At 40.5% G+C, this 12500-nt stretch overlaps 3 protein-coding genes across 3 annotated transcripts in view; 1 reads left to right on the forward strand and 2 right to left on the reverse strand.

Moving 5' to 3' along the window:
- Positions 1-2230, reverse strand: part of LOC134038021 (staphylococcal nuclease domain-containing protein 1-like) — a 12215-nt gene extending 9985 nt beyond the window's left edge. The window contains 1 exon segment of the mRNA XM_062483613.1: positions 1969-2230. Coding sequence (XP_062339597.1) covers positions 1969-2046 — 78 coding nt within the window. The 5' untranslated portion in view covers positions 2047-2230.
- Positions 2231-5368: 3138 nt separating this feature from the next.
- Positions 5369-9006, forward strand: LOC134038022 (paired box protein Pax-4-like). Its single transcript, XM_062483614.1, has 10 exons — positions 5369-5402; positions 5667-5797; positions 5912-6127; positions 6217-6286; positions 7067-7201; positions 7297-7379; positions 7589-7661; positions 7834-7925; positions 8067-8151; positions 8344-9006. The coding sequence occupies exons 1-10, from the start codon at positions 5369-5371 to the stop codon at positions 8676-8678; spliced, it is 1254 nt and encodes a 417-aa protein (XP_062339598.1). The 3' UTR covers positions 8679-9006.
- Positions 9007-10647: 1641 nt separating this feature from the next.
- Positions 10648-12500, reverse strand: part of LOC134037870 (hepatocyte growth factor-like) — a 22678-nt gene continuing 20825 nt past the window's right edge. The window contains 1 exon segment of the mRNA XM_062483424.1: positions 10648-12500. This exon segment is cut by the window's right edge and continues 244 nt beyond it. The gene's annotated coding sequence lies outside the window, so the exon portion shown is untranslated.

Below are 12500 nucleotides of genomic sequence, written 5' to 3' on the forward strand. Positions count from 1 at the left end.
GGGTAAAAAAAAACACATAAAAAAAGATATAGCCTCGTCCTGGGTTTGCCTATGACAACCGAAGCATTTACAGAATCTGAGCAAACGCCCGTTATCTGAGGCCCCTCTACGGCTGCGGACCACAGTGTCTTGTTGATTTAAGATGTCTGACCAGATAGAGCCAGGATTCGGCTCACAGTTTCCCAGATCGTCCCAGTGACTCACTCCTGACAGCATCGCAGGCAAGAAGGGAAACTAATGCTGACCCACGGCAGAATCAGGTTACTGTGTTCCACAACACACACGCACAGCCTAGCATCCTTGTCTCACTTCCTGTGATGACCACATGTGATTGTGAACACTGGATGACTACAGTAACTACCTCTCTGAATGTGACATATGAGAGATAAGACATGATCATCATCATAGAAGCTTTCGGTATGTGTGATAGCCTAGTGTGCAGTGTTGATGACAGTCTACAGAGGGAAGCTCACTTGAAAACATTTTATGAGATGTGTTCCATAAATAGCCTTCCCTTGTGTGCAGCTCAACCTCCTTACATGCTCGCTATTCCCAAAGTGTCAACAAGTAATCCGTTTCTTTGTCTTCTCTTGCACAGCCACAAGAGATACTGCGCATATCCAAACGCAAACACCACAGTGATGAGATCAAACTCCTACAGCTCACTTACTTTGATAAATTGCAGCTCGGGCGTAGTCATGACTACTACACTGACGATTAGCCTTCGATCGATGAGATTAGTGCTAGGTATAATGAATGAATTTGGCAATGTTCGTCTTTAATGATTTCAGTCAAATTGAAACTCCACAAATTGATAAGAGGCCAACGTTGGCTATATCACTAACGTACGTTAGTGTGCAGGTTGAGAAGCTTGGACTCAATAAAAAATAAATAAATAAAGGATGTGCTAGCAACTAGCATGGCTGGCTACTTATAGAGATACTAAAAATCATACAATAAAAGTCTGCGATTTAAATGGATCAAATGAAAGCCGTAACGACCGACATTTGCCGGGGAAAACATGTCAAGTTAGAATGAGACCGTGCTGTCCCGAGGATTACTTTGGGCCACGGTATAGCTGGAACCATAAGGTAGTCTACGAGTTTTCAGATGAGGAGCTGAGGAACTACGTGTCAGTTCCTCGAGGTAGCTTTCATAACAGCGCATGCAAACATTCTAGAACATCACGATCTCCACGTTCCGATTAACAGCTCAAGATCTTTCACAAACTAGAATGATAGATGTCTAGTACAGACATATTGCTTCATTGTTTAATCGCAGCGCTGTTTTATTTATAAATGCAAGCTAGCCAAGTATTCTGAAGTACAAGAGATGGCTTGCTGAGCTAAAAGCTAACCTGAGCTGAACTTGGCAACAGGCGAATACCTCAACCAGTAGTTGGGCAACTTGCTACTCTAGTTGTTCGACGTCAACTTAATACGAACTACCTTCTAAAGGGAGCCCCGAACTTTGAACGCAAATGACTAGGTAGATAGCTTGGAAGTTATTGTCTACAACAAGTCAAAAATGTACCATATGTGGCAGGAACAAGCTTTTGCTAGCTAACGTTCTGTCACTTCTTTCAAAATAATGTTCGGGTCATAATTACGTTTTTTGTCACCAGCTAGCTACCCATCCATCAATGTCGTATATAATAGGGAAGCAATGAAGGAAACAAAAAGTAAATTAGCTTTCTGACATGCAAGTTAGCTAGCTAATCTCAAACTGCTGCAGGCGGTTAGCACAAGTAGTTTATCACTATTCTAAATAAAAAGCCGCCCAGACAGCAATGACATAATCCACACATACGTTGAAAGAATACAGCCCTGGACACATGACATGTCAGGAGAAATTAAATTATTATTTGTTTGGATGCAGACTGCTTTGTCGGACTCTGGCTAAGCGGTTTGCTAACTAGCTAGCTTGCTAACGTGTCCCAGACACCAGGATCCATGTATGTGTTCCTACCATTTTGACAATTCCTCTCTGCGGTGGCGAGGTCGAAGCGGTATTAGCCTGAGCTTGAGCCGATACAGAAGTTGCCATGTCCGCTGATTTAGATACACCGTTTAGGGAGAAGGAGCCGGGAGTCTTAAGTGACTGTTCTACTGAACGCCAAAAGGAAAGGAAAGGACTGTAGACCGTTGAACACACACGTTATACCGGAAACACACGGTACCATGTATACACACGTCAAACCGTTACTTTTCCGCGTTTGCCATTGAAGTGAATGGAGCTCTCGTCTGCCGCGTAAGCACGTTGAAATGTTAACTTCCGGCGCAGAGTAAGTTCGACACGTCAGCATAGTATTAACCCCAACAGCGGCGAACACCATTCACAAGATTTTCTCCCGGACGAGTGTCAGTGGAGATGCTGTTCACATGCTTGCACGTTTATAGTAAACAGCAGGCCCACACTGAACCAAACCGTCCAACAACTTTGAAACATAATCGTTAGGGTTATCCTGTAGCCTGTTAGTAGCATGATTACACTTTGATAAGATTTTCTGGCAATGGCAATTTAGAAAATGTGGATGTATTAAACATGTGGGTAATTTATCCGGTTTTTTACTATTTGTGTGACTGTTCTGATCTGCCTTTTGTTTACTCTTTTAATTTTTTGATACAAATAGGTATAGTGGCAGTGGTGCTGTGGAATGAATGTGAAATTAAGCAAATAGAAGCACAATGTTTAAAAACCTCATAAGAGGGCCATGGAATTTGAGTTTCATGTTCTACCACAGGCCTATGAGTCAGGAAGAAATGCAATAAGTTTAAGGCTGTCATGGTCGAAATAATGACATAAAATAAAATTCCACATTCATAGCAAACTCCATCAATTCCTAAAAATGCATTTTAAGATCAATTTCACACAATACCCTTACTCAGATTATACTCTTAAAGTTCATGGAATTTGAGTTCCTTATATAGGCTGACCTATACTATTCAGGTGTGTGTCGTGGAGGATATGCTATTAATAAGTCATTGCAATCCATTGTATGCGCCCAAGTGTATGCGCAGATCCGTGAAAGAAGGCATCAACATTCCCGTGCAGGAACAGCAGAAAACTCTAGAAGGACTACGTTTTTAGAGTTCAGTTTACAATTATTCAGTCATTGTGCTAGAGCTCCTATTATGTTGCACGTGTTAAAAACCATTAAAGGATCCGATCTATTGGAACTGACCCATGTATTCATCTAACTGATTTTGGCAACTGACACGGAAACCCTTGATACAACTTGTAGCCTATGTATTTCTGTGCAAAGTAAAAGATCAGTGTTGTAGTTCAATGTGTAATGCATTAAAGGTGATGTAAAAATGTGAAAAATCGTACGTAAAAACAAATGTCAAAGAATATATAACATCTGACTAAAAGCGGGCATTAAAATGCCACGAAAAGGTATTGCATTTGACCTACGGAATGGGGTTGCCGCGAAGCGCAAATAGCAAACCATTCCTTTTTCACTTAGCAACTGCACGGAGCTGCCTATGCGTTGTTAAGGTCATAGGGAACTAGTCAAGGCGTGACCTAGTAAAAGTATTATAATACTAATTTACCGAAATTCCACATCCCCTCTCAAAATTTATGAGCGTGTCAACGGTTACTGCGTTGTGACACACCGTTCTACAATGTAAGTGGCTACTGTCTGAGGGGTAGGCCTACTGCGCATGATGAATTTGGTGCGCTCTGGATAGGTTTATGGTCTCCTTTTACGCGGTTGAAAAACTGACATTTCTCTACACTTTACGACTCTGAGAAGGAGGTCTAAAGATTGTGGAGACGAAATTCAATGCGATTTATAATAGAATTGCAGTATGTATGTATTTCTTTTTTAATCTATAAACAGATATTGCTGGCCAACGCTTCTGGTGAACTCCAAGTACATTACGCGCCAAAAGAGTTAAACCATCTCAGTCCCCACGGTGTGACTGTTTTATTTACCTGAATTTGTACACACAAAATGTGCAATAAAATACTCTAAATCAATCGCCACATGAACTCAGTGCAGTAATAAATAAATACTGTATTTGTCTTTTCTGTCGGTTGGCAAGGAGACTTTGGTGTCCGATGTGTTTATCCTCCATAGACAAAGCAGACTGTACAGAAAATAAAATATTATCGTTCACTAACCTGGGGTTAATGTATAATTTGGACCATATGGCATTTTAAAATCCGCACTTTATTTCGGTGGCACTTCGATCTGTGTGGACCTAGCTAATGATGTCCAATTAGTCATTAAACAGGCCAAAAGACGAGGCTTGTGTGGTTTCACATTGGCTAATATTTGCTCGTCAAATATTTCCTTTGAAACGTTTACAACGCATTTTATCTGCTGACTGGTCAGAGGACATCTGGGAGTTTTTTTGCTTTTCTATTTTATAAATGAAGTCCCAATTGGTACCTCATTGGCGTATCCGAGTCTATTTGTTCATGCTTGAAAGAAAATGTAATAAAAGAGACTTGGATGATGGATTTATGATTTATCAAAAGCACTTTACCATATGGCAGTCGACATAGGGACAGATTTTCAAATGTTTGTTTTGAAAAAGGAGGTTCAATATGACTAATCTAGAACACTTAACTTGAAAGGATGCTCAAGTCACGTGACCGGGAGCTGTGTTTTGCATTTAGGGTAGGACGAACGTAGAACCATCAGAATGAAATTCAATCTCAAATGTGCTTTACTGCAATTACATTAAGGCCCAATATAGCAGCTGTGAGGATGTTAATTTAGAAGTTGGCAATTTTGCGCAAAAGAGAAAGAGAAAGGATTAAGTTATTGCTTTGATTTAATGGTAAATGGGCTTTCTTAAATTAAACAAGTGAAAAAAGGAATTGCGCATACACTTAGGGTTCTTTACCTCGATTATGACCTCGATAATCATAAGAGACAGATTTAAAATTCGTCTTGGAAAATTACCTTTCATATTGATCTAAATATCTTTAGATGTGTCTAAAGACGCAATACTACAATAGTCACAGTCTTATTTGCAGACTTTAACATCTACACGCATACAGTCCTATAGGGTTGATATAGACAGAGCATTTAGTCTGTCTCAACACAGGACTTGGAGACAATATTGACACATCATATCAGACCACCACGTCATCTAAAAGTCCCCGTGGGGCTATATATTTGTGCAGTCGCGCGTGATTCCTTTCAGTGTCCTGTATGACCTGTTATTTCGAATCTCTCCAGGCTCTTACCATAACTGAAAGGTGAGGCACTTTCTCTCAAGGCAATTTCTTACCTCAAAACATGCTCAGCTTCTTTCCAGTTATATATATTGTATGTGTGGATATGAAACAGTCTTCTTTCTACCTTTCCATTAATGATGTTTTTGTTTCAACAACTCCTCTAAAAGGCATGTGCGGGGCAAAACTGGATCTGACAAATGAAGGTTTGCATCTGAACAGAACGAACCGGTTTTACATGCAAGAAATTCTTATGAGATGGAGATGATAAGATGAATATGATGAGAGAAATATATGGGCTACGAATATGTTTATCAGGAGAGAAAGTGTTTGCATGTATTATGGAACTTTCAAATATTGGCAATAATGTATTTAACTTTAATTTACATTTTTTTGTTTATACATTTGTGCTTATGACTTTCATAAAATATGGCAAGGAACGGACACATTTTTTATCTCTTTTTCAACAGGGAGTGGGTGTGTGAACCAGCTTGGCGGAGTATTTCTGAATGGGAGGCCGCTTCCAGCTTCCAAAAGGAGAAAAATGATCGAATTGGCTTTGGAGGGTGTGCGCCCCTGCGAGATCTCCAGAATTTTACGGGTGCGCATCAGCACAGCTCCGATTGCGCCACCAAGATTTTAGATCTGACGGAGTACTTGGGGGAAATTAACACATTAGTTGGTTTGTGCGTAAAGTCATGCTCTGCCTTGACAGGTGTCGAATGGTTGCGTGAGCAAGATTCTAAGCAGGTACCACCAAACAGGCCTCCTGGGTCCGAAAACTATCGGAGGGAGTCGACCTCGCCTCCTCACTCCGGATGTCACATCTAAAATCATCCAGTGCAAGAGAGAACACCCCACCATCTTCGCGTGGGAAATCCGAAAAAGGCTCGCCACAGGAAGATTCTGTAAACCTGCCAAAGTTCCAAGCGTAAGATTGTTTTATCACGGAAATACTTTTTTTTGTTGCCGCTTTGACATTTTTGTGTTGAAAATAACATGAAATTGTTCTGCTTTTAGGTGTCATCTATAAACCGAATTTTGAGGAAGATTCAACTGGAGCCACTGAATTCTTATGAGCCGAGTCAAGGTAAGCATGTGGCCCATTGCAGCCAGCTTCAGTCCTAATGCGTCATATAGCCCATCGCTCTTGGGCAGAGGTCTCACTGCAAAAGGTAGCCTATGGCGTCAGTATTACCCTAACCCTAACCAGGGGCGTAGCCAGGACATTATTTCTGGGGGGGCTAGCTCTGGCCAGTCTTTTATTTGGGGTGGCACTTGATTGTCAAAAACTACTATTTTAAAACTCACACACTGCATCACTCAGAGCAGCAGTTTTCTAACGGTATCCAGTGGTTAGCTGCTAGTCTCCATTGAAGCGCTGTCAGAATGCAGGTACGTTGGTTTGCGTCTTGCGCTGTTGATGGGGGCGTGGCCCAACATGTTGCGAATATGGGGCTTGTAGCGTAAGTGACAAATGCCAATATAAGACGACTTATATATAAGACGAAAAAAATACTAATGCATTTATTTCAGCTTTATACCGTTTCTGTCCAGGAAGGTTTAAAAAAAAAAAAAAAAAAACGCCCCTGACCCTAACCTTGTGCATTAGTATTTTGACACATAAAGTTGACCTTAGCCAAACTCCAAACTTTTGCGTCAAGAGTAGAGGTTATATCATGTTACCTACTGAATGAAGTTCAGACGTGCATGGACACGTGACTTCCATCACTGGTCAATAGAGTCAATAGTTTAAAAAAACAACAACAACAACACAACAAAAAACGCCACACTTTTTCAGCACTTAAAACATTCTTCGTGTGAATATTCGTTCAGTATAATTTCCTTTCTACGTTGGCATTGCCAGTAGAGCGTGCCGCAGAGACGCAAGGAGAGTTTACAGACAGCGAGGTGATGGAGACGGTGAATGGCCAGCGGTCCGGTGGTGTTCAGCATCGCAACCGGACCACATTCACCCCAGAGCAAAGCAGAGTGTTGGAGCAAGGTAACACCACTACATTACCATTTTACAATTATACAATCCAGTTTGGGAAATATACTTTTCAGTTAATGATCTAATCCTTATCTCTATAATCTCAGAGTTCAGTAAGAGTCAATATGCAGATATGTTTACCAGAGAAAAGTTGTCGCTGGATATTAAACTTCCAGAAGACACCATCAAGGTAGCCTACAACAACATTTAACCCGTTTTTATTTCAAAATTATTCAGTATTAGCAAGCTTGCTGCGTATCATGCCAGGCATCTCCTCAGTTCTTGGATGTTAAAAATAGTTTTTTCTTGGAATATCTTTCTAGGAAAGGGAAGGATTGATTTCAACCATAGAAATGAACAATTGATCATCTATCTCATGTGTTTTCCATGTGTCTGGAGGTGTGGTTCTCAAACAGAAGGGCCAAATGGAGGAGGGAAGCCAAACCAAAAGACAGCCTCCGACATGAACAGAGTAAGTAGATCCCATTTGTACAGGATCTACAGAACACTACAAAAAAGTTTTCAATTGAATGAAATACTTTTGTAATCTGGTGAGCGGGGTGAGTTTTGGATCTGAAAGTACCAAACGAGAGATACGTATATAACAAGAGATATGTGCTCTTAACTGATCTTTGGTTTCACAGGAAATCGTTTACACAATGATCTATCTCACGTGTTTCCTTGGATGGGACCTGGGATGGAAAAACAACCAGAAACTAATTTGCCGACTCAAAAGGTACCGTCTTCAATAAAATACATGTACCTTTCTATAATGACTCAAGATAAGGCTAACCTTTCCCGTCCATGTATTTCACGTGTTTCATGGTGCGTCAAGTCAACAAGTCATGAGTTAGCTCACCATCCATACTATCTTTAGGCTCTTTCAAGGGACAGAGAGGTGTGTTGTGGGTCGTCGTCGCAGTCCTGGAGCTGTCAGAGCCTCAGCACAACTCCAGACAGAGGTGAACCCCCCTTCAACCCTTCTGGAGACACACTACACAGAGCATTCAGTTCCACTCTCTGCTTATTCAATCTCCAGGAAACTAGCTCTTGATGTTTTCATAATGTGTTGTGATCGTTCATTGATTAATATACGATATCATGTGATAATATTGTCATCAACAACATTATAAAGGGGGCTTCTGCCTTTACAGGTGTGGGAGGAGTCAGCGTATCCCATCACGTATGCAGCGCCGCATTCCCATTGGCTCATCACACCAACGAAAGGACTCTATTGGCTTACCCTGCAGAGAAATTTGCTTTCCCATTGGCTCATCCTTACCCAGATGCTAGGACAGCGGTCACGTTGGCTCACCAGGCGGAGAGATCGACCCACCCACTAACAGCACATCCCTGGGATGAGTTGACATGTTTTCCTTTGATGCGTCATCAGACAGATGAGAGCTTTCTATTGGCTAATCACAGGGATAGAACATTGGGCTCACCATTGATTGGACAAACTGTGTCATCCTTTTTTTTGCAACAGTAAACACAGGATTATTGGATTCATATTTGTTAAAACAACTATCTGACAGTGAGATTATAAAATCAGTTTTGGGTCCAAGAGGACTGCAAACGAAACACTTGGACTTCATCGCTACTTTGTCAATTATAAACTGAATTCTGTATAGATGGAAGAACAATTACTACATAGATTTGACCACACAGTGTCCTAATATATCTTATGTTCCATGGAGCAATTCTTGCATAGACGATGGTCTTGTTTGTATGTCTTTGATTGTAAGAACGTTCGTTTCAAGACCAATGCAGGTCGAGCAAAAACTGTAAGGAGAAACTTCAGGCAGTAGGGGGCGGTAAAGGCCTGTAGATACAAAGATGCTTGCGATTCACTAACTCCCAACCAAACAAGGTTGGCAACTTCATATTTCTACTGTATCCACATGTTTAAAATAGTAGATTTGACCAACAACAAAAAACTAAACATCATAAAACTTCTGACGATTTGTGTTTGCTCTGTGTTCATTGGTGGGTCGGGGATTTGCATTTTAATATTTCTTTTATATTTTATATTTGACTCAGTTGGCAGACGCTTTTATCCAGAGCGACAATGGTGTTGCCAAGCACAGGTACAAGTATTTGAGTCTTGACTATTGCGTTGAAGTGGTTTGACACAAACATTTTTCTCCAGCAGGAACCATGATCTGTTGTGCTTCCCTGTGTAAACAAGTGCTACACGATTGAAGAGGGCTGAAATGACTCAGCTAGTTTGTTTACCATGTACAAAATATGCTTTCTAGCATTTGAGCTATGCCAGAATGGCATGGTAGAATATCCGTCATAAATCTGTACAATAATATTAAGACGCAATAGGAAGAAAAGCATAACAGGAGTCAGATGGCTGAGAGGTTAGGGAATCGGGCTATTAATCAGATGGTTTCCGGCTTGATTCCCGGCCGTGCGAAATGACGTTGTGTCCTTGGGAAAGGTACTTCACCCTACTTGCCTCGGGGGGAATGTCCCTGTACTTACTGTAAGTCGCTAAGAGCGTCTGTTAAATTACTAAATGTAAATGTGTCAACAGTGCATTATCACAGTTTCCAGATATCAATAGGCTTCTGTCACTATATTATCTGTACATTTGATTATATTATCTTGATACTGGCCAATGTCAAGTGTGCAGTCCATTGGGACTTGAGCAACCATGCAACAGTATCAATGTTCATCTTTCAGTTCACTTTAGATAATAAACTTAAACACATGCGCCAGTGTGTTAAATAAAGGACTTTCAACATAACCTTCATTGCCTAGTTAGTATTGAATGTCCCAGGTCACTACAACAAAAGCTTTTTTATATATCATAAATCAAGATTTCAGTTAATTTATGGTCTAATTGAGAATGCCTGATCTTTATAATGTCTCTAGTGTTTCGTAAAAGCTTAGTACAAGGTTTCAAGTTCCTATTTAGGGTGATTTCCCACCATAACTTTCCATAACGACTGACCCAACGGCAGAATGTAGTAAGTCTAGGAATCTAGGAGTTACATGATTTACTTTTCAGCAGTCTTCAGTAACCTGATGATAAACACTGCATACAACATGGCATTTAAATGTGTAGTGATGTCAAAACAGAAAACTGTTCTGCATCACCATGTCATGACAGCACAGTACTGAGAATAAAAAGTTTATTTACTTCCTGTTTCATCATCAGTGAGACAGAAATCTTTCAGGTTAGGTTGTCACAGGCCTCTGCAAAGAATGCTGAAACGGACGTTTTACTCTACGGCTGTTTGAATCTGCACCAGGGAGATTACTGAGCGGATCAAATCGCCACACAGCTCGAGGTTGGAAGGTTTTTGGTGATCCCTGATTTATTGTTGTAGTATAAATGTAACCTTATCTCAGGTTAGGAACAACACAGTCATCTGACCCAACACAGTCATCTGACCCAGCCCCTCTGCTGCTTCCCCCCCCCCCCCCCCACACACACACACCACCCCACCACACACCCCAAGGGTTTGGTGCAATTCAGAAAGAACAGAAGATGATTTCCACTGCAAGAAAATCGAGAACCTTAATCCAAAGCCTAAGAAAATGACCTGGATATTGAACATGCACTTGAATTTGAAACATTAAACTGAGTAGTTTACCACGATATACGCTGCATAACATTAATCTACAGAATGAAACAAAAGAAAGTTGAATGTAACAACAGTGAAGCATACAGTGAAAAACATTTCAGAAGTGTAAGTTAAATTGTTAATTTAATATCAAAATGTGATTATAAAGGGTAGGAACTTTACAAAATGCAAAGTACATAGAAACAAATCAAGAGAATTATTAAAATAGCAGCTGTTATAATTTTGACAGTATAAATGAACAGAATGACTGAATATAATACAAAACACATACTGTATTTTACATACAGTACTTTACATACTATTTACACAAAACTACAATCACAGCAAACATTTATATCCACCTTGGACATCGGTTGGGAGATAGGACTTAATCTCTGGAGAATAAAGTATTTGCTGGATAATTTCTGACCAGTAAAATCAGTTACTACGAATTTTACATGAAGTTTAATGAACATTCTGAGGTTTGTGTTTTAGGGTGACGCATCAGCTGTCTGACCTGAAGACAGTGCAAGGTACTTGTAGAGGATATAAAAGTAATTGAAAGTACAAGTGTAAAATAATATGTTTGGTTCTGAAGGTTTTTGTTCAATATTACACTCAAACTTTGACTGACAAAGTGGCGTGAATGCTCCCTTCATGCGATGTGTGTCCTTTGTCGTGTTGAATTGCTGGCGCCTTCTCACCGAGCCAAAAGTGAAAAAAATAAATACCGTACATACAAACTGCTGATCCGTTTAAATATGAAACACAACCAGAGGGAGACAGAAAGCCCTCAGATGTTGTTACGCCCGCCAAAAATATTCAAGATCTATAAGACCTATAAAATGATCCAGAGTGCCAGAAACACACCCAATAAATCTGCAGTAAAAAAAAAAGAAGCTCACTCCACACAAAACTTCTAAACGTTCTACTGAACACACCAAGCCCACCAGGGGCTGTAGTTCCTTCCAAACTGGAGACAGGTTAGCCATGAAACGTTTGGCTAAGTAGCAGTTAGCGTTAGCTAGGGAACAGTTAGTCTACTGTTCAGATTATACCTCACCACCAGAAGAACTCTTATTGTTTTCTAGGGAGAAGCCCAGTGGGGACCTGTTATGTACCTCTGGCTAACACCCATGTTAGCCATGCACGCTAATAGCAATACCCACAAGCTTTCACACTTGTATGTAGAACAGTAGCTGTTGGATGATAGGCGACCTTAAGCCACATATGAATCCCTAGGGATCGTACAAATGCATTTGGTTTTGAATCTGACCATATAAATCTGCAGTTATGTACAAAAGAAAAGTCGCTCTGCAACTTCAAGTATTTTCCAGGAGACAACACTTAGTCAAAGTTCCCTTTCCTATTGTTTAGGTGAGAGTAGTCTCTCTATTTTGGCTTTAGTGTTTTTCTTTTCAAACATTTCACTCGAAACACAAACCAACTGTACCAGAAAAGTACCAGAAACGACTTTTTGAAAATGTAATTCAAGCTAAGAACGTGTAATTGTTCTTTCGCATCATATCGCAACATTTCTTCTCTGCATCCTGTACAGTGGTCCCAGACGTTTCCTCGTATCCAGACCCCGTAGAATATCCCCTAACTTCTCCCAGCTCCACAGAGGACATGTCCTGCCACAAAATGTCTGCTTCCCATAAAATAATTTTCCTCTTTCTTACATCCCCCAACGGTCTTGTTATACATTTCTGTTGGAACTCTATCTCTGGCCC

Source organism: Osmerus eperlanus, chromosome 17 (assembly GCF_963692335.1).
Source record: "Osmerus eperlanus chromosome 17, fOsmEpe2.1, whole genome shotgun sequence".
Taxonomy (NCBI): domain Eukaryota; kingdom Metazoa; phylum Chordata; class Actinopteri; order Osmeriformes; family Osmeridae; genus Osmerus; species Osmerus eperlanus.